We start from the raw sequence: 19,755 nt of genomic DNA, 5'->3' as shown, positions 1-19,755 counted from the left end.
ATTTAATATTACTTTGTTTGGATTACCATTTGGCTTTTTGGGTGTACTTATTTCTAGTGTCTACTATGGAGAAGCAGAGATGGGGAAAAAAAATCCAAGATCTTGAAGAGGTACATGTCAGATTGTGTTAAGAAAGCATGGCCTGATGGAATTCAGCTGAATAAGGACTTTACAATAGTAGTAGTCGTCCAGTTGAGGAAATGGGTAACTGTTTTAACCCTTTGTCTCTCAGAAGTGAGTGCCATCTACATGTCTTGTTCTTTGAGCAAAATGATCCATTTTATTAACTCATCTCTTTAGTGGAAATTTGTTCCTGAGTTGAGGACAGAACTCATCTGGTTTGTATTTCGTTAGGAAAACAGTCATGCAGCGTTCTTCCTTCTTCTTTATAGATGGGAATAGCATTACTTGCAAATTAAATTAGAGGTTCAGGCCATCACTGGATCAATACACTGCTGCCTTTGCACTTTTCTGGGGGAATATCTCAGCGTGGCAGCATCCAGCTTGAGTTTGTGCACTAACATGTGCTGGCCCGTGGAGCTGGTTGGGTCAGTCTGTTTGAATTAAAGAATTAGGTTACTGTTACTGTAAATCTTCCTTTAATAATTAATGTTAGAGTTGGATTGCAACACTTCTGAAACTCTTGTGGGCTAGAGGAAAAGCAGGCTTTGCTAGCCTTCCACTTAGGGTAGGCTTGCTAGTGTTGCATAACACTTTTTTTGAACTTGTACCTTGTCAGTACCATTTGGGGCAGAATTGTTTCAGAAAAGAACATGCTCCTGCTCATCTTCCATACATCCCCTTTGCATCCCCTGGGATAGTGCTTATTCTGGGGGAACTTGTGTTTGTTAGACCCAGCAAAACCACGTTTGGTTTTATATGCTTGGCAGATTAGTAAATTAAAAAAAATAATAATGTGATAGCCTTTGTGGGAATATTACTCTGCCAGTAATTCTTTTGTTACCAAGTATGAAAATAAATTGCTGCCTGCAAACACTTGCAGAGAGGCTGCTGGGGTGATGGGGTGGCAGCTCAACCCTGCAGGTCCTCACTAGAAGCTCTGCCACTGGATGCCAGTTACCCGCTTGTTTATTAATTTGAAACTTGTTAATAAACTTCTATAGTTTAAATTGACTTAGAACTAGTATGTTTCTTCCAGTTTGTAACGATGTGGAGCAGAAAATTGAGTATCTTCTAAAGAAACACCCAAACAATCTCCCAACAAACAGAACTCTGTTTAATAACGTTTTTTGTAAAGTCAGAATGTCCATGCCAAATTAATAGTTTGGGTTTCACACATCATATTCTTATCTTAATGTACTGGACCTACTTATTATTTATTTATTATGGACAATATTTATTAGTGTCCTAGACTTGTTGGATATCAATAGTTGAAGTTGCAGCTAGTTGTTTGAAAATTCTTGTTTAACTTATATAATCCAAGTATATTGTTCTCCTGTTGATCACCAGCAGCATGACATAAAGCATTTCAGTGTCAACATTACAGTAATTAAACGGGTATATGAAGTGCTGGGAAGCACTGATAACTCATCCAGGTTGTGTCATTCAGGGTGTTGCACTTCCATGATCTCTCAGCAGATGGCAATACAGATTCCAAGAGTCTGTGGATTCCCTGGGAAAGCTCTCAGCTGCCCGGGAATTTGTCTTTCTTGACTGTTCCTTTAACTGATGAAGGCTAAAACTCGTGTGTTAAAAACTGTTTTGACACATTGTTCTAAACGTGTTGTTTGCTTGTGTTATTGTATCATATTTTCATCAGTTAATGTCCTAGAGATGCCTTTAAATTGTTAACCAAGTAAAATGCTGTACGTGATAGTTTTTGCATGCAAAACCCAAATATTGCTAGAAAGTCTATGAAAGGCAGGCTGCCTCTTTTAAACAAACCTGCTACTGCTGTACAAGTAATAAACTTGTTCAGCAAGTAAGACTTCAGCGATAAAACTGGAGTGTGTTTTCCATTGAACATTCCAGATCCTCAAAGCTATGTCAGACACAACAGTTCTGTGTTAAATTCTCCCCCTCTTCTGCTTTGTGCTAAAAATCCCGATTTTTGTAGAAAATGTCAGCTAGTGAAAGAAAAATCATTTGGGGTAGTATATGATACCATTCTGGAAAAACAAGTAGTAAATATTACTGTATTTCTAAATTAATGTGGCTTACAGAGTACAGAAGCCATTAGCTGCTTTCAGGCAACCCACCTACTTGAATCCCTGGCTTCTGACGGCAGCATTTTTTTCGCTGACTTGGCTGGAATCTCTGTCGTATCTCCACGTGAGCACACTGACATCAGCAGGAGCATGTCTTGCGTGCTCAAAGAAACCAGAGTTTCAAAGAGCTGCTTTTCTTTCTTGGAACAATGTGCTCCTTGTATCTATCTCTCTGTCCTCTCCTTTTGAACATGGAGAGTGGCAGATCCACTCACCAGGAAGCGTCACAGGCCACGCGAGCGCTGCGGATGCTGGAAGTACATCAGAGCTGGGAGCTGCTGCTGCTCAGCTTGGACACCTGGCAGCAGTTGGGCATCTTTAATAAATCTGGGCCTAAGGGTTCATTGCTGCAAGCTCCAGCAAATCCTACGAGTGAGCTTTAGAGTATTTTTCCCTCCCCATCCAGCGCTGACTTTTCTTTTTTTCTTTCCTGGTTATAATGAGAGGCCTTGCCAGAAAACTGCTGTATTAAAATAAGCTGGTAATGGATTGAAAGGGAAATTATTCTGACCTAGGATCAAAAATAATTCATTACTTTGGGAGGAAATTTGTATGTGAAGAAAGGTGAATCTGAACTTGTATTTCAGGCTGCCTTCCTTAAATTCTGCTACCAAGAAATTGCTGGTTGAAACCATCAAAATTCAGTTTGCAGGTGTAGTGGTTGGCTGTGAATTAAAACTTCCTGTTCGTTCAGAGCAAAATATAAACTGGCAACTAATGGATATTCTCTTCTTAAAAAATAGTCTCTTACTTGAAGACATTTGAAGGCTGAGGTGTAGAGAACAGTCTATCTTGCCTCTCCCAGGTCTTTATAAAGGTCCTGCTAAGGACCTGCAGACAACACACTAAACTTTGTCTTTAAGACAACTGCTTGTAGCTACCTAAGACTGTGACTTCTCTGCTTATGTTTTTCCTATAGGTGTGTGGGATTGTTTCTGTTTCTTCTGGGTTTCAGGAGACCTGTCTAGAGGGGGTGATATTCTCTGGAAAGACTTATGCCAGTTTACCCATATCAGCCATCCAGAGAGCTGCTGCCCTTTACCAGCATGGCTGTCCTGATAGCAGCTGAGTGATAAACCTGCTTTTGGCAAGACAGCTTGTTTTTACTGGGAGGGTAGGGCTGCTTTTGGTGCTGCTACAGCCTCATGTGAAGTAGGGCTGTTCTGTTGAAGCAGTGTTAGCATTTGAGGAACTACTTTAAAGTTAATTTCTTATTTATTATAAAAGTGCTTTAAAGTTAGTTCTTGTCTTGTTAAGCTGAAAATTCTGAGAAGTGAGACTTCTGTTTGAAATACTATGGCAGTCATCTATATTATCATAACTTACTAATTGAAAAGTCGTCCTTTGAGCTGTCTAAAAGTATTTTACTGTAGTATTAATTTGACTGTTTGACAGTTCTGCTTCCTGACTCCCACCGAAACCATACTCTGCTGAAATACCTGTCTCAAAGAAACAGCTTGTATTAGGAGGGAATAAAATGACCTTGAATGAGTCAGCACTTGTGTGTAGCAGTCGTAAGCTTTCCGTTCTCATTGCTCTCTAAAAGGAAATGATTTCTGGACCACAGGCACCATTCATTGCAGGGCAGTTAATGGTCTCCATTCACATGAAAGTTCATATATTCCTTAAGGGTTCAGCTCTGTATGGTTTGCTGTGTAAAAAGAAAAATAGCATTTAATCATGCTACTGTGGCTTATCAAAAGAGTTTATCCTTTTCATACATTGGCTTTTTGAGGGAAGAAAAGTGGTGCCTTCTGCTCTGGAGAGCTGCTTATGCAGTAAGTGGTCACTCGTGTGAAGTGCTACTTTCTCTGTGGGTCGCTGTTTAGAATGGCCTGTAAGAAACGAGGAAAAAGCTTCCAGCCAGGGCTTCTGCCTGTTTGCAGGATTATCCTTAGAAAACACTTCTCTCTGAACTTTCACCTTCCCCAAGAAAACATATTAATTCCGTTTATCTACTTTGGGTAAAGGCTGCAAGGACTGAGGTGTGTCTCGATGGCTCTGCGTGATCTGAGCACAAAGTGTGTGGATGCTCCGCTTTGGATGCAGAGTGAGGAATGTGCTGACTGCTACTGGACCCAGGGAGTAATGACAGATTGCTATTAGAGGAACATAGTTAATTCAGCTTTGCGTTTTCTTCTCTGGTAGCTGCAGTTCCAGAAAATAAAAAATTCCTCAATAAAAAAAAATAAAAGCTATTGCTGCCAGGTGTACATAAACAATAGGCCAACTCTGGGGTAAATCAGAAGAAACTTTGGCTGTGGAATCCTAGAATGATTTGGGTTGGAAGGGACCTTAAACATCACCTAGTCAACTCCCCTGCTATGGAAAGGTGACTGGTTTTTTAAAATCAACTTTGTGTTTTTGATCACCTGGGTTGGTGTAGCCCTGCAAGCAGCTGTACCTGTGTCACTGAGGGCTGAGAGCAGTGAGCTGATGTGGCAGGGCAAGATTGGACCAGCTCTGCCTTTACTGTGGAGCAGCAATGTGATGTAAATTCCCAGTTGCAGCAGTAAATTCCCAGTTGCCCCCACGTATTACATATAGCTTATTTTTGCCCGGTGCTGTTGATGAGTGCTAATTAGATTCTTGTCAGGGAAAATTAAATGAGGAGACCTTGTGTTATTCAGCCTCCACTGGGAGTTCAGTCTGTGAGAGCAGACTAGAGCTGGTCTGACACCAATGGCTTGAAATGCATCATAGTGTTCTGAACTATTCTCCTGTGGGGTCCCACATCTCACACCACGTTGTTGGCTATGGTGGATGTACTGGCATCTCCCCTGGCTCCTAGCAGATATTAAAATACCCTAAGCTTTTACTTTTCATCTGTTCAAACTTAATTTGAAATAAATTATGTTCAGTGTGAGCTTATTTGCATTTTTTAAGATCTCTAAAAATATTTCATCCTGTTAGTAAGGTAGTAATATGCTAAAATGGGTTTATACTTGAGGTTTAAAAAAGGGTGAGGAAGGTCGGGAAGTCTGAGTTAGGATCTAGTTAATCTACATCTAATCTCTAATTACATCTCTAGCATCTGGCTGCCTTGAATTATGTTATGTTCCCATACTATTTCTTATGTAGCTAAAACCTTGTGTATGTCATCAATCAGTGATGAGAGGTATTTTGTAAAATACATGTCGTGATGTTTGTATTTTTTCAGTGCTAAAAGGATATGCATTTTTTTTACATAAATAAATATGTGAAATCTCTAGTGAAAGATACTTTGCCTATTTTCCCTTGTGAACATAGTTCTGTTCTTGCAGTAGTACTCGAAGGGTTACATTACTGTGGGTCAAGTGCGGTTTAAAATAGGATTCTTCTGAGACCAAGCCTGGGGGCCCTGAATTTCTTTATCAAAAGACATTTTGATCTTCTGACAAAACTATTACTTCTGAATTTCTTGATGATTCATATTTGCAACTAACCTTTGGAGAACTGGAACGATAACACACACTCTTCTTTGTGTTTTGTGAATGTGCCTCTCCTGGTGAGTCGAAGGCTTGTGCTTTTTTGAAGTTCAGATGAAACCATTGAAAAGAGTTTTTTGTAAGATGTTTGGAAAGGTGAAATTTGCCTGATGTCATAAAATAAAATGTGATTCCAATCCTGCAGAAAGAGCCCTAACCCCAGCCTTGGTAGGACTTCATGCAGGAGGACTTCAAGCCTGTAGTCCCTTGCAAGCTGGAGGTTTTATATTTGCTCACGTGCTGCAAACGCTGCTGTGAGAGGTTGAAAATCATGGCAGAATTTTAGACTATTTCTTTATATAACCTATTTTCAGAGTCTTTTAAGTTTTTGTGATAAGGAACATGCTTGTGCAATATCTGTTGAAGTAATGAACCTGAGTGCGGTTTTTTATTACAACTGCAATATAAACAGGGCTCTTGACAGCTGACTTGGGTTTTGTCCAAGATTTCATTGCTTCAGTTGATGGTCCTACCAGTGCCCCATCCTCTGACCTGATCAAGGGTCATTTATGTAGACAGGAGCTTCTCATTTCACAGTGCAACTAATTATTTGTCTGCTGTATGTGAAATAACACAAGGAGAAGGGTTTTCAACAGCTCATCTTGGGAAGACATGGAGGAGCAGGTGTGGAGAAGGTTACAAAGTTGGCCAAGTGGCTGGATGTTGTTTTTGTAAGTATAAAATAGATGGTGATGCTATGTCTCTATGCATGTAAGGCCTGAAATCTTAAAGGGCTGAAGTATTGGCATCCTTGTTTAATAAATGAGCCAGTGCTAGTCTTACTTTTTGCTGGGAGCCAAATGATAGCTACTGTCTGGCTGTTGTAGGAATAAGATCCTGGGGTGTAGAGCTGAGCTTGTGCAGCCTAATGGCTATTTGCCTTAAATGTGTCTTCCTGTTAGAGGATTATGGTGACATGCCTTTAACTAAAAATTAACTAAACCACTTTAATTGTGATTTCTGGATTTAAAATTCCAGTGGAATAAACATACTTATTTTTACTGTTGCTGCATTTCATCCCTTGTGGCTACTGTGATGTCTGCTGGGACACCTATTTTGTGAGTGAGAGGTCAGAAAAGAAAGGATGTGATGTTGCTTAATGGAAGTGTTGGACATTAGCACTCTACTCCCTATGAAGAGCCAGCATCATTCAAAGTAGCCCTGACAGTGTTGGCTTTCAGTTTTGATGCTCTGTGGCACCACTTTGGCCCCTGGGTAAATTCTCCTCCAGAGCAATGCCTTACTGCCCTGCACAAGGAGTGACCCACCTTTGTGGCTTGCCAAAGTCCTCAAAAAAATTCCAATTCTGGTATTTAGCAGAGTGCTTCAGATGAGAGCCAGTTGAGTCTGCATGAAGGTGACTTGGATTATCTTACCTTAGCGAACATGATGATCAAGCACTCTGAGGTACTGAAACTGTTTTATTATAACTCAGTAGGTTTTAATACAGCCATAAATAACAGCACAGCTCGTTGAACGGAAGGATAAAAATCAAGGAGTTCAGTGGTAAGCCAGCTTGCATTTCCTTCACTTAAGTGAAGTCAGCGATTTATTATTATTTTAGGCTGTGTCTAATGATCATATTAGTGATGTGAATAAAATGGATGTATCTGGAGTGCTTTATTCTTGTGCTTATCCGAGCCTTCCATATTGGGGCTGACATGAGACATCATCAGCTGTAGGCAAAGTGGTATAAAGCCCAACTAAGTCGTTCTAATTCTTTCTTAACTATGACATGTAGAAGCTCAGGGCATGTTAACAGTGTAAAACTGGTTTGAATTAACACAGTCTTCCATTCTCTTGCTAACTTCTTCTGGTGGCACTGTGTGTTTATTGTAAAGCAAATCCCCTCCAAACAGGCTCGTTCCAGAACAAGTGTCCTTTGTGCTGTAGCCAGTGTGTTGACAAGTGGTTTGTTAAAATAAATGGTCCTTTCAAAATTATTTTCACTCTTATTTTTTGATGCATCTTTAGAAGTTTTGGTAGGCAGACTTTCCCGTAGATGCTGAAAGCTGTTCCAGCAGGCACTGGTTGAGTTTGGTGTACTTGTGTTTTCAGATTTGGGTCATGATTAGTGGCAAGTTTTTGATACGTGCTGTGTAAGTGACCCTGAGAGCTGCCAACCCCACAGGTCCCATGTAAGTATGTGAACCATGAATGTAGCAGTCTCTCACCTGGATCTTCTCTAGACAAGTATGCCACAAGTGTAGGTATCTTTGGAGAAGTATGCCATAAGATATAGAGGTTGGACTAGATGACCTTTAAAGGGCCCTTCAACCCAAACTATTCCATGATGTCCTTCTGATACACAGTGTGCCCCCAAAATGAGGAGATTTTTTTCTGTAGTAACCCAAGAGTTGCATTTGAGTTTATAAAGTAGGTTTTGTTTTAAAAAGAGAAGGATACAACTGTTTCTGTGGCTTTTGGGTGTTTGATATATTTTGATCTGATACCATCTTTACATCTCTCTCCCTCTCCTGCATTTCAGTGCTGAATGTTGAAGTTTTGTAAATACATAGTTCAGTAGCCCACAGGCGATATTCTGAATACCAGTTCGTTCTCACAAGCTAACATTATAGATTGGAAAGACTTGTAAATCAAACTCCTTCTTGCTTAGCCCCAAAGTGCCAACAGTTACATTCCTCAACACTAGAAGTTATCTTGACCAAAATCTGTCCATATGCCATAAATCTGAGCAACCCTTCACAAACCTCAAAGTGACAAATGAGACCAGGGTTCAGACTATGAGGTTTTAAAATTTATGAAAGTAACAAGTGGGGTGTTTTTCCTACTCTTACACTTTTTATTTACAGTCTGGGCAAAATAACCTGTTTTAACTTAATTTTCACCTGGGAAAAGTCAGTGTTGCATGACATCTTAAGAGAAGATGCAGGGGCAAAGTAGATTTACTGCATTAAAATCTGCTTTCGGCATGGAAACTTGAAGCTTCTTGAATTTTATTTGTTGAAGTCTGGACAAGCAAACAACCTGTCCCATTCTACATCTGGGTAACTCTGCATCCCTAGGAAGCTGAGAACAAGGAATTTTATTTTGAAGTCAGTGTGTACTGTCTCTCCTACTGTTGGGTTACTTTTAACCCAGCATCTTGTATAAAACTGATTTCTGTTTTCTCCTTTGTTTGTTTTCTGTGGAAGATGCCACTATTTTTACCCAGTCCTATTTGTGTTCTTCACATTTGATGAGTGATGATGAGCAACCTGAGAAAAAACAGATGTGGAGGACACCTCTTCTCACCTGTGGAAACTGCATCCTCAGGGCATTGCAGAGGATTTTGTGTAGCAAAGTCCATGCTGTCTTGGTTTTGGGCTCTGGAAATATATCCAGGATCTCCAAATCCTGTGCATGTGCAATGGTTGATGTGATTTAAGCAGTAGCCTGACCTGTCAAGGCCCTTCTGGAGAGAAGGGTGGGTATTCTGTGCCTCTTCCCTGCCGTGGGAAATGCAGTGAAGTTTAAACCACTGTTTTTTTCAACCGTCTTGCAGTGCACCAGGGACCTGAAAGTTAATTACTGTGTCGTTCAGGTCTAGCAGGGGTTACTGCAAGGCTGGAACAGTGGCTGGGTCAGTAACCCCTGTGAAATGTCACTGACAGTCCTGCTCAGGCTCTACGTACGTGACCGCCGGTCAAAGCTGGCACTGGCTCACGCCGTGCTTGGCAACCTCAGGAGGAAGATAAAGTTGGACAAATACTTTTACCCCTCTAATGTCACTCAAGTCGACAGTAAACTGTGTTAGAGTGGTCTGGTGAATCTTGTGTTGCTGTTGCTTGGGCTGTAAAATAGGCTTTGCAAGGGGAAGGTGGGAGCACAGGTGGCTTCAGACCGTCTGCCTGAACTGGTTTTGGGCTTTCAGGCAGCTGAAGTATCTGTAGTCCCGTGACTCTGCTCTCTCCTGAGTTCACATCTCTAAGCCAAGTCTTGCAAGAGATTTTGGAAGCAGCTTTATGTCTATCTTTGACAGTTCCTGTGAGGAGGAGTCATTTGTGTCCTACTTTGAGCGATCTCAAACCATCTAGTGCCGATGAAAGTGCTGCCCAGCTTCCTTCTGAGAGAGCAGGATGGCAGAAGTGGATGTAAATATTTGGTGCTTGAATTAAGCTTTTCACCGTGGCAGTACCATATTTCAAACTTGCCTGTCAGATGCAGTTGTGTGGCTGATGTTGTTGCCTGTTAAGTCATAAAATACTTACGCTCAGAAGCACCTGGGGTAGGTGAAATCATTGCAAAAGATTTGTGTCATTTTATGGAGTCGATTCCTTGTCTGTCCTAAAATGCTGGAGTGCTTTTTGGTATCGGTAACTGTATAAAATAAAAATTTATGGCATGTGTGTTGGGAAGTTAACAGCTAAAATGCTGGTTTCCTAACAACAACAACAACAAAAAAAAAGCAGGATTCAAAGGACCTAATCCTTCTGAAAGGCAGACTTGTGGAATGGCAGCTAAGCATGCCACTAACCTGCAAATTACATCAATTTCTATCTCCTTAAGCAAATTTGGCTAACCTCTCTTTAATTTCTTTAGATAGTGTTGTCATGTGCTTCTATAGCTAAAGCACAGTTTTTAAATACTGATCCACGAATACTTTGTTCTTGTTTGCTTCATGTCTTTCCCTTGGACAAACAGTTACGTTACACAGAGGAATTTGATGATGGACTAAGCAACCCCTCATTGTGTAAATGATGTTCATTCTGTACAATGTGCCATTTCTTTTTTCATAACTTTGTGCTTGCAGATGACTGTTGGATCCACTTACTTAGAGTTCAATTGTGATGCCAGATCTTAAATAACTTTCTCGTATCTGATTTTCTTTTCAAGTTCAGAGGGTTTTTGGGTGAATTAGATAACCAGGGAGTTTTACTGTGCTAACTGATGTAGTTTCCTTGTGTTTGCCATGTCCCTAAGTAAAATGATAGAATCAGTTCATCCTGCTTGTCATTCCCCAGTCAATACAAGTTACTCTTCACTTTTTTCTTGCCCTTGGGCTTTCTGGTCAGTGTTGTTCTGGCCATGTTTTCTGGGTAATGGGCTACAAGAAAGTGGAGCAAATATGGTCTAGCAAAGTTGGGGGTGAGGGGAGAATGGCAGCTGGAGAAGTTACCAAATAGGTTTATCTATTACTAAATTCACAGTGGCCCTAGGGGGAACGATCTATCACAGCCCAGTCAGCTTAATTTTGGTGACATTACAAGTGAGGTGGCTGCTTCATCTTTGAGGACTGGAAAAGTTTCAGAAAGCAACAGGACTGAACTTCTCACGCGAAGCCACTTCAGACCACTGACGTCTTTAGGGGGAAAAATGTGATGCTGTTGTTTAATGTTTGAATGCAGCATGTGGGAAAATGTCATTGAGAATGAGTTGAACCATTGTCTGGCTGGTTATTTGGATTGCTCCAAGTTGGGTGGTAGGAGGGTACTTCCTGGCATTGCAGTGAAACCCATGATCAATATTTAATGAAGTTAATTGAAGGGATTTTATGGTCTTTAGGATTTTCAGACTTAGTGGACCAACCTCTGGTGAATATGATTTGCAGAATCTTGAATCTGGATTGGAACATTTTAGGGGAATAAATCACTCTAAGTGGCACTAATTGATTATCTTTCTCATAATGTCATTCTCCTCAAATTTTTTCCCCTAGCCTCAAAGGACAGACACCTACTTATACAGCTTCCTGTTTTTATTCAAAGTCTTAGAAGGCAACTTGTTGCTGCTGCTGTTTTTATTCTTGAAAGTAGGTTGAAACAACTTTAAAAAGGAACTTTGAAGCCCAGGACTGGTTTGTTGAACAGGCTTCCTGCTGCAGTGGACCCAACTGAAGCCTGTAGCCCTTGCAGAACACTTCAGTGGATGTGGTTTCATATAGTTTTTCTTTGGGTGCCATTAATTGTTAAATGACACAGAATTTTAACCTTTCTTAAAAATCCCATGACATTTAGCTGTTTAAGCAACAAAAAGTTCTATTGAACCAAAAAAACTGACAAAAAAGTATTTTATTTGTAATTGTAAACTGTAAGTCCTAAGGCAATTTACTTAAAACAAATGGTCTTTTTAATTAAAGAAAAAAAAAGTGGGAGTGGGGTGGGGAGAAGAGTCTTCCTCCCCCTTGGTTTGCTGTCCCCTGACATGTCCCTGTGCCCAAGCCTATCTCTGCTTAAATGAAGCATTGAGTGCTTTGGCTTTACTGTCATAGGAAGTTTCAGTGATGTTTTTGGTGAGAAGAATCTCCTTCTGTGTGGTTTTGGAAGTGGGAATATGCTCCATCCCAGCTCGTGGGGGCCAGAGCAGCGGGACAGCCTGGAGCTGCTGGCATCATGCTGGCCTTTGTTCGCTTGTGTTGCACCAGCAGGGGATTTGAGGCATCTTCAGCTTTGCTTTGAAAGCAGCAGCACTTGGAGATGTGACAAGTAAGACACTGTGATTTTAAGTAGTAACTGAGATGGTAAAACCAATATTCGGTGTTCCACCTTGAAGAAATACTCTTTAACACAAGATAGGCTGTGTTTGTCCTTGCTTCCAGAAGTCACCCATTGCAAAGAAATCAAACCTGTGCAAGGACAAATTCATGAGTATGTCAGTAACACACACCAACTTAGCCTAGTTGCCTTCATCCAGATGTATCAGTGGCTCAAAGCTTGATCCTACTGCAGCTAATCAACTTCCAACTATGGTTGAACTTGGTGATCTTGAAGGTCTTCTCCCACCTGAATATTTCTATGATTCTGTGACCTTGAAGTTTTCCTAGAGTATGATTGGTAGTAATGCCACAGTTAAAGATCTTTATTCTGGTGTAATTCCCCGTTGTTTTTATCATTAGCCATTTAATTTCTGGATTACACTGTGCAAAATGTATTTGCAAAGGCGTTAGGCTTCCCTGGCCTGGGCCTGCCCAAGAGTGAACTCCTGGTGCCTTTACAAAAAGGGTTTGGTCTGTGCACAGCTGCTGGGAGTGGTGGTGCGTTGCTCTGCTGCCACATAGCACTGTTCCAAGTTCTTGCCATTATCAGCAAGTTGTTAGTAAATTAAGCCTGAGTGATTCCCAGCAAGACTTGACCAGGGGAGCAAGTATCAACAGTATTGTTTCAGTTGTTTGTGTTGGCTTCGTGCAGAGGAACTACTTGAGCTTTGTGCTTAAGCACATAGCTATGCTTTGTGTTTAAATTCCTGAGCCCCCCAGTCACCCTAATGGGAAACGTTTTTAGTTTGGGAAATTCAAGAAAGTGTGTGGGTCTACTCAGAGGTTCTGTCACTCATGTGTAATATCATAAGGATTTTGAAGAATGTAGTCTGAAGTGCACCTAAAATTCCCACTGATGTGGTATGTATGCTTAAAGCTAGTCAAAGCTATTGATTAAATGTTTGCTTGATGGACACTTGACACAAGGGCTGGGAAAATCTGTCTATTACTGTAATAAACAGCTTATTACTGTTGTTTCTGTGATGTGGAAGAAAATAGGCAGCTACTCAGGAACCGTTTTTCCTCTGCTCAGATACTTGAACTGGTTGTATGCCTGGAATTAGCAGTCAGATTTCAAGATTAGTGAAGGTATGATAAAGCCTTTCCCCTGCTTGAGATAATGTGGTTCTCCAGGACAGTGCCAAGTGTGAGGGGTGAGCGCTGAGTAATCAGCGTGGCTCCATCCAAAACTTTCCCAGCCCAGCTCAGTCTTGTAGGGCCTAAGGGGGTAACACAGGGGTGCAGTCAATCCTGCCTTTCTCAGTGCTTCACCTGAAGGAAGTGCATCCTCCTGTCAGCAGGGCGAGAGCAGATGGAGCTTGAATTGCTGACCAATGAGACTGGTGGTGCAGGAGTATCTAATGCTGTGGCAGTTCTAAGTGTGCATGGAGCCAGGTTATGGAAATATTGGAGATGCTGCTGAGCTGGCATTGCAGGCAGTTCTGGGATGAAACCAGTTTTGGGGCTTTACTTCTAAGGCAGTGTTATTCTGTATTACCCATGTAGGCAGAACCCTGATAACCAAGCAAATTGAAAATGCATCCGAGTGCAAATTGAATGTACAGCTGCTTTCTGGGTCTTTCTCTGCTGAATCCAGGCTGTGGGCTGCCACTTGGCCATCCTTGAGCTGCAGTTCCTTATAGCCAAATTCTTGTGTTACTATAGTGTGATAAATTTAGCTTGTTTTGCTTCAGCTCATTTCTGAAGTTCTACACATGATATTACATTACTTCTTGCTTATCAGTACCAAAATGCCCAAAAAACTGTGTTCTACTCAGTTTAGTAATGTTGCAGCAAAGCTTTGGCTGAGATTCCTGGAGATAGACAGTTGGAGAACCAGAGGACTTGGTTTCAAGTTGCTTTATTTTTTTCTTTCATGTCCTCATTCAGTCACGTTTCTTAGGAAGTGTATCCAAACCAATAATTTGCCATCTTTCACTTTGTGTCTCATGAATTTGGAAGAACAACAAGAACTATTCTTCACCCGAAAGGCTGGAAGGGGCTGAGGACCAAAATTAGATCTTAAGTCAAAGCTTTTATTCACGGTTTCAAGTTCAGGGTAGCGGAATTTCATTGTAGGGTTATTTTGCAGCTCTTTGCTCCTGAGATATTTTGTCAAAAATGAAGAACTACTTTATGGGTTATCTACAGGCTGGCTGTGACTGGTGCATCTTGGGGTGTGTGTCCAAGTGGTCACATTTGGTCTGCCTTTGATGTAGAGACTGTAGAAAAGGATGCTTTAGGCCAAAGACAGGGCTAGTCTCAACAAACAGCACAGAGTTCATAAAGGCAATTCCCACTAGATTTCCGCAATGGAGCTCCTAAGGCAGCTCAAGAAAGCAGCCAGTGACACAACAGAGAATCAAACTCAAGTCTCTCAGATGCCTTTTGTGTAGCCTGTTGGGCCTCGTGTTTGGCCAGAGTGAGGGTTGTTGAAATTGGTACTTTTGTTCAAGAAGGAACATGTGTAAAGCTGCTTTAGTCCTGTAGGGACTCCTGTCCTTGTTGAAGGGTGGGAATTGTTACATCACATTCTCCTCCATTTGGAGATTGGTTGTATGTTCTTGTATTTAAGTGTGAAAGTATGTTTGACCAGCTGTGGATTAAAAGAAAGTGTTCAGTCCCTGAATATCTTTGCATCATTTTGGAGCAAGTTAATGACAGAAAAAGGCAGCTCTCTGGCTTCTTTGGTTCACTACTGGACTTGTGTGAGATTGTGACACATGAACTCACAACGTTTTTTCTCCTGCCTTTTCCAGCATGCTGAAGGCAGCACAGCCTTTTAAAAAAACCCAAAATTAGTAATTGAGTAGCAAAATAACTCAAAATATTCTAATGTAGAATAATACAACAAAATCACAGGGAGAGTAAGTTCTTGTGAAATAAGTTTGTGTTTTAGCAACAAAAATCTTGTGTCAGGCAGTGTGTGTTTCAAAACTTGACATGTAATGGAGTCAGTTCAGTGTGTTAGTATATGATATAAATAATGTAGTGTTTGATGATGTATAGTTGAGATGTGGATCGTGGAATTTTGCTTGTCTCTCTCCTGGGAGCAAGGAGGGTGAGTAAGAGTTGGGTGCAGAGAGGAGACACTTCGCTCCATCCTGGGATGGAGAACAGCAGTTGTGTCTGATGATTATGGAGGAAAATGAATGTGCAGATTCTGTCAGATGAGTAGGGCTTGTTTTTAAATGTCATAACCAAAGATAAGTGTTATGAAAATAACTCATTTACTGATAATTTTATCTACTTTGAAGTTGAAAATTTGGTGAAAAATAGACTTATCTGGGTAGTGTAGCTCTTAGCACTGGTGATAGGAAAATTGATAATGCAGTTTGGGACTGTCAAAGTGCTGTACTTATCACAGCAGGCTTTGGTATTGTGTTGTCTTGTGAGGCAGTGCAACAAAGCAGATTAAACTCTCTAGAAATGCCATCCTAATGTGCGGAGACTTTGGAAAATATTGCCAGTTGAGTGGTTTTTATGTCTCTGCTTGAGTACAGACTTCTGTTAAGGAGTTGGATAGAAGAAAAAGGTAAGTCCTGGAATGTGCAGGGGCTGTGCCCACCTGCAGATAAGTGCATTCGGAACATGCTTTAGCCCATGAACTTGAAAACTTCTCGCAGCTCTAGACTGAGACAGAATTAATGGCTTTAAAGCACCAGGGAGGCTGAGGATGGGGTAGAGCTTTTTCAAGTGCTTCATGTTCTGCTGCAGGTCCTGGGTGGATCAGCAGCTGAGCCTGGAAGCTGAGAATAGGACTGTGTAGCCAGTGGGTTTATCCAGTGCACTCCACTAATGTACTAATGCACTACAGGGGATGTGCATTAGGCTCGTAGGGCATTTGTTCAGTTATTTCTTACTCTGTCCTTAAAAACTTTTAACCTTACTGCTAAAGAAAACTGCCATTGTCTGTTAGTAGGACTGGAACGAAAGCTGAATAGCGAATTAGCCTTGAGCAGACTGTCAATCTGACTTTGATAGCCCATCACTTAAAAGGTCCTTTTATGTTTATGAAAAAGCATGACATCAAAGCCAGGGGAAAAAAAATACCAATCGTTAGGGCTTAACTTAAACTTGCATAACTTCCATGAAGAGCCCTTGTGTGAACTGTTTGTTTCTCCACTTGCATGGCTAATTAGAGTAGGTTACTATAAGTCTGAGCCGTGGCCATCAAGTTTCTTCTGCTGTTCTGGGGTAGCTTGTTTATGGTGCTTCCATATGTGGATCCCTCAAACTGGAGTGGCAATAGAGCAAAGGATACTGTAGTCGCTTCTCTTGCAACCTCTAAGTAGCATGCTGGAAATGCTTGAATATAATCATTATCAGGTGAGTTGTTGTTGCAGACTTATTTTAAAACCTGTTGCTAAGAAGGTGTATTTAGGATGCAGGAAACCCTTTTCCTCTGGTGTCTTGGATGCTTTATTTAATTTCTTTCACAGCAATGTACGTGGTCACTTGTAACAGCAAAAGTCAGTTTGATCTAACTATTTTAAAACAAAATAACTTCTCAGAGTATTACTATATTTCGATTAGTTTTCTGTCTTCTGGTGAAAATGCGAATGACCAGAGAAAGGCGACAAAGAGTTTCCAGGATATGGTGGAAATTTTTCATGGAAAAAAAGAAAATTGCCTTTCTTCTCTTGCTTATTTAGAGTGCGCACCAGTAGTTTGGTGTGAGATTTTTCGTATTTTGAATATAAAAAAATTCTAAGTACTGAAAAGCTTATCTTAAATATAAAAATAGCTGTTGCTGAGGACAGTGATTGATCTGAACTGAAACACTTCTTTTCTTGCATCTTATTTGCATGATGTGTTTATAAACAGGCTGCCTTATTTGTATATGAGTTAGGCCATATATCTGAGATATAAATAATCTGTAGGCAGAAAAATGGTGTCTTCCTGTTTTTCTAGTTTAATCAATGTATGAATTTAAAACAAACCTAACAACCAAAACCTAAAAAAAAAGCCGACAACAAACCTTTTGACCTCTCTTGGATCAAGGACAGCAATCCATAGTACTTGGTTTTCGTTTGTAGCTATTAACGAGTAAAATGAGTCCTGCAGTACAACTCATTTATCCATATTTTAGTGAAAACTGAATGTCGCATAGCTGAAAGTCTGAATGCAGAACTGTCTGTTCTGGACTGTCTGTATCAACTGGAAACCTGAGCGTTGGGCTTAAGTGAGAAATCTCATGTTGTAGAAGAATAACTGGAGCTTCTTGGTTTACTGATAATAATTCAGTTGTTGAAACACCGGGTCGTAAACTGATTTTTTACCACCAGATGCGAGTTAGTGACATGCTGTGGCCTTCCTTGGAGCTGTGCAGTTGTCGAATGCTTAGCTGGTACTTATGTCAGAAATGCACAGCTCAAATCCATAGCACCTGTGATGACATTGTTAAACAATAACACCCTCTTTTATTAATTGTGTCGCACAGGTGCAGACTCACCTTGAGAATCCAACCAAGTACCACATTCAGCAGGCCCAGCGGCAGCAGGTAAAGCAGTACCTCTCTACCACTCTAGCAAATAAACATGCCAACCAAGCCCTGAGCTTGCCATGTCCAAACCAGCCCGGGGATCATGTCATGCCGCCTGGAACTGGAAGCAGCGCTCCCAACAGCCCGATGGCAATGCTCACCCTCAACTCCAACTGTGAGAAAGAGGTAATACGCTCTCCCTATTCACATTCTTCAGTAAAACAGAATTGCAATCTGCTTGAATTAAGTTGTTTTAAACCATTTTTGCTCATTGTTAAGATGTTGTGTTTATCTTTTCCGAACGTCATTGTGAAGATGTAACTGCTGCCTCTGTGCCTGCCTGATTAGTAGATAGGTGCATAGAACGTTTTGGCAAAACAGCTGTATCCCTCAAACTTCCTCATTTTTGAACTGTATTAGCTAGTTGATACTTATTAAAACTACTTTTCTTTTCCCCCACCCTGTTGCTTGATGCAACAGTGAATAATTGACCTTTGGAGAACACAAAGCAGCTTTGTAAGCTGTAGCTTTCTGGAATAATGTTATTTATGGCTCATTCTTGTAGAAAGAGCAAAGAGCATAGCAAAAATAACTGAAAAAAACCCACAAAGCTTTTTTGAGATATTTTAGGTATTTTTACAGTAAAATTTGTGCAAGTCTCCTGTGTAACTGGAAGGCCAGATTATCGCAGCAAATATACCCTAAAATGTTACTGGTTGCTGTTTCAGTGCTGCAAATATAAGACTTCACTAGCCTATGCCTAGAAGTGCTTTGCAACCTTGTCTTAATCTTTACTGGCGTAAACTTAATGTTACATGTGCGCTCAAGCACCAGAGGAAGATGACTGGGAAGATATTGACAAGTATAAGAGTCATGTCAATATTTTGTGAAATGAAAAATTGGAGACAATGTAGAGCTGCTTATGTCCTCTCATCCTCAAGCCTTTGTGCCAGATTTTTACTACAGATTCAGTCTGTGAGGAGAATACTACACATCTTTGAGAAACAGTTGTTACAGAACATATTTTGCACGTGCAAGAGTAATACTTGTGCTCCATAGTTTCAAAAGAAATGAAAATCAAATATTTCCATCCATTGTCCCAGTGGCACCCAAATATTTTTTTCTTCAAGGTATTTACAGCTTCACTTTGCTGTGTCATCAGGAACATGTGTGCATGACACTATTTCAATCGTGCTCTTTTTGGGACTGAGACTGTGCCATGAACTCAGATCCATGCTTTGCTTTTTCTTCTTTTTTTTTTTTTTCCCCTTTTCTTTTCTTTTTTTTTTTTTTTTTTTTTCCCTTTTTATTTCTGCAGGGATTTTATAAATTTGAAGAGCAAAGCAGGGTTGAGAGTGAGTGCCCGGCTCTGAATACACACTCACGAGCATCATGCATGCAGGTACTGGATGACACAGGAGGTGGAGCACAGGTCCCCTTTCTAATGAGCATGTTTCTTTGATGTTGTGTTGAAAAATAAACGTGCCCTATAGTGTCTTTAAGAAGTTGATTATTAAATGTATTTAAGGTACAAAAGAGCAACGCTGGTTGTTAGCATTGGTGTCAAAAGTGCATGGAGACATCCAAAAAGGGCTCGTGCTGTTCTAGCACTGTAATGCTATAGCAGAAAAACACCTCAAACGTGCTTTAAGGTCTCACTTCAGGAAATCTGTTCTAACTGGATTTTCCGAGACTGCATGGATGTGTTCTTACCTTGATAACTTCTGACTCCACATTTCTATGCAGATCAAACTTGCATTTTAAAAAATTATGTGAGGAGGCTGTGGTAATTCATCCTCAGTAATCACCCTTTTATATTTTTTAATTTTTTTTAAACTAAATTTTTTTTATTCCTTCCCAGAAACAGTAAAAAGACTTTAGTTATGGGCTGTAACTGTTAGTTCCTTTCTTGCCCTCACTTCCAGTCAGTGTAATTTGTTCTGATCACACTTTCCAAAGCCGATGCAAAAATCCCATATACTACTATCCCATATACTACTACTTCTGTCATCAGTGTTATGCATTGATTTTCTAGATCTCTGTTATTTAAGCTCTTTTTTTATAACGAGCAAAAAGGAGAGAGTTGTGCAGGACTGTTGGAAA

The 19,755-nt window shown here is 40.6% G+C and overlaps 1 protein-coding gene across 5 annotated transcripts in view; it reads left to right on the top strand.

Moving 5' to 3' along the window:
• MITF (melanocyte inducing transcription factor) overlaps positions 1 to 19,755 on the top strand; it is a 102,945-nt gene that overhangs the window by 65,362 nt on the left and 17,828 nt on the right. For 3 of the 5 annotated variants that reach the window (XM_032698812.1, XM_032698814.1, XM_032698815.1), the window contains exons 3-4: positions 17,611 to 17,838; positions 18,971 to 19,054. In XM_032698812.1, coding sequence (XP_032554703.1) covers positions 17,611 to 17,838; positions 18,971 to 19,054 — 312 coding nt within the window. Of the gene's footprint in view, positions 1 to 6,233; positions 6,367 to 17,610; positions 17,839 to 18,970; positions 19,055 to 19,755 lie in introns of those variants that run through there. The other 2 variants (XM_032698816.1, XM_032698813.1) reach the window with 2 other exon arrangements.

This window comes from Chiroxiphia lanceolata, chromosome 11, assembly GCF_009829145.1.
Source record: "Chiroxiphia lanceolata isolate bChiLan1 chromosome 11, bChiLan1.pri, whole genome shotgun sequence".
Lineage (NCBI taxonomy): Eukaryota > Metazoa > Chordata > Aves > Passeriformes > Pipridae > Chiroxiphia > Chiroxiphia lanceolata.
Note: the sequence above shows the minus strand (reverse complement) of the source record. Positions and strands in the feature narration are given on the sequence as shown.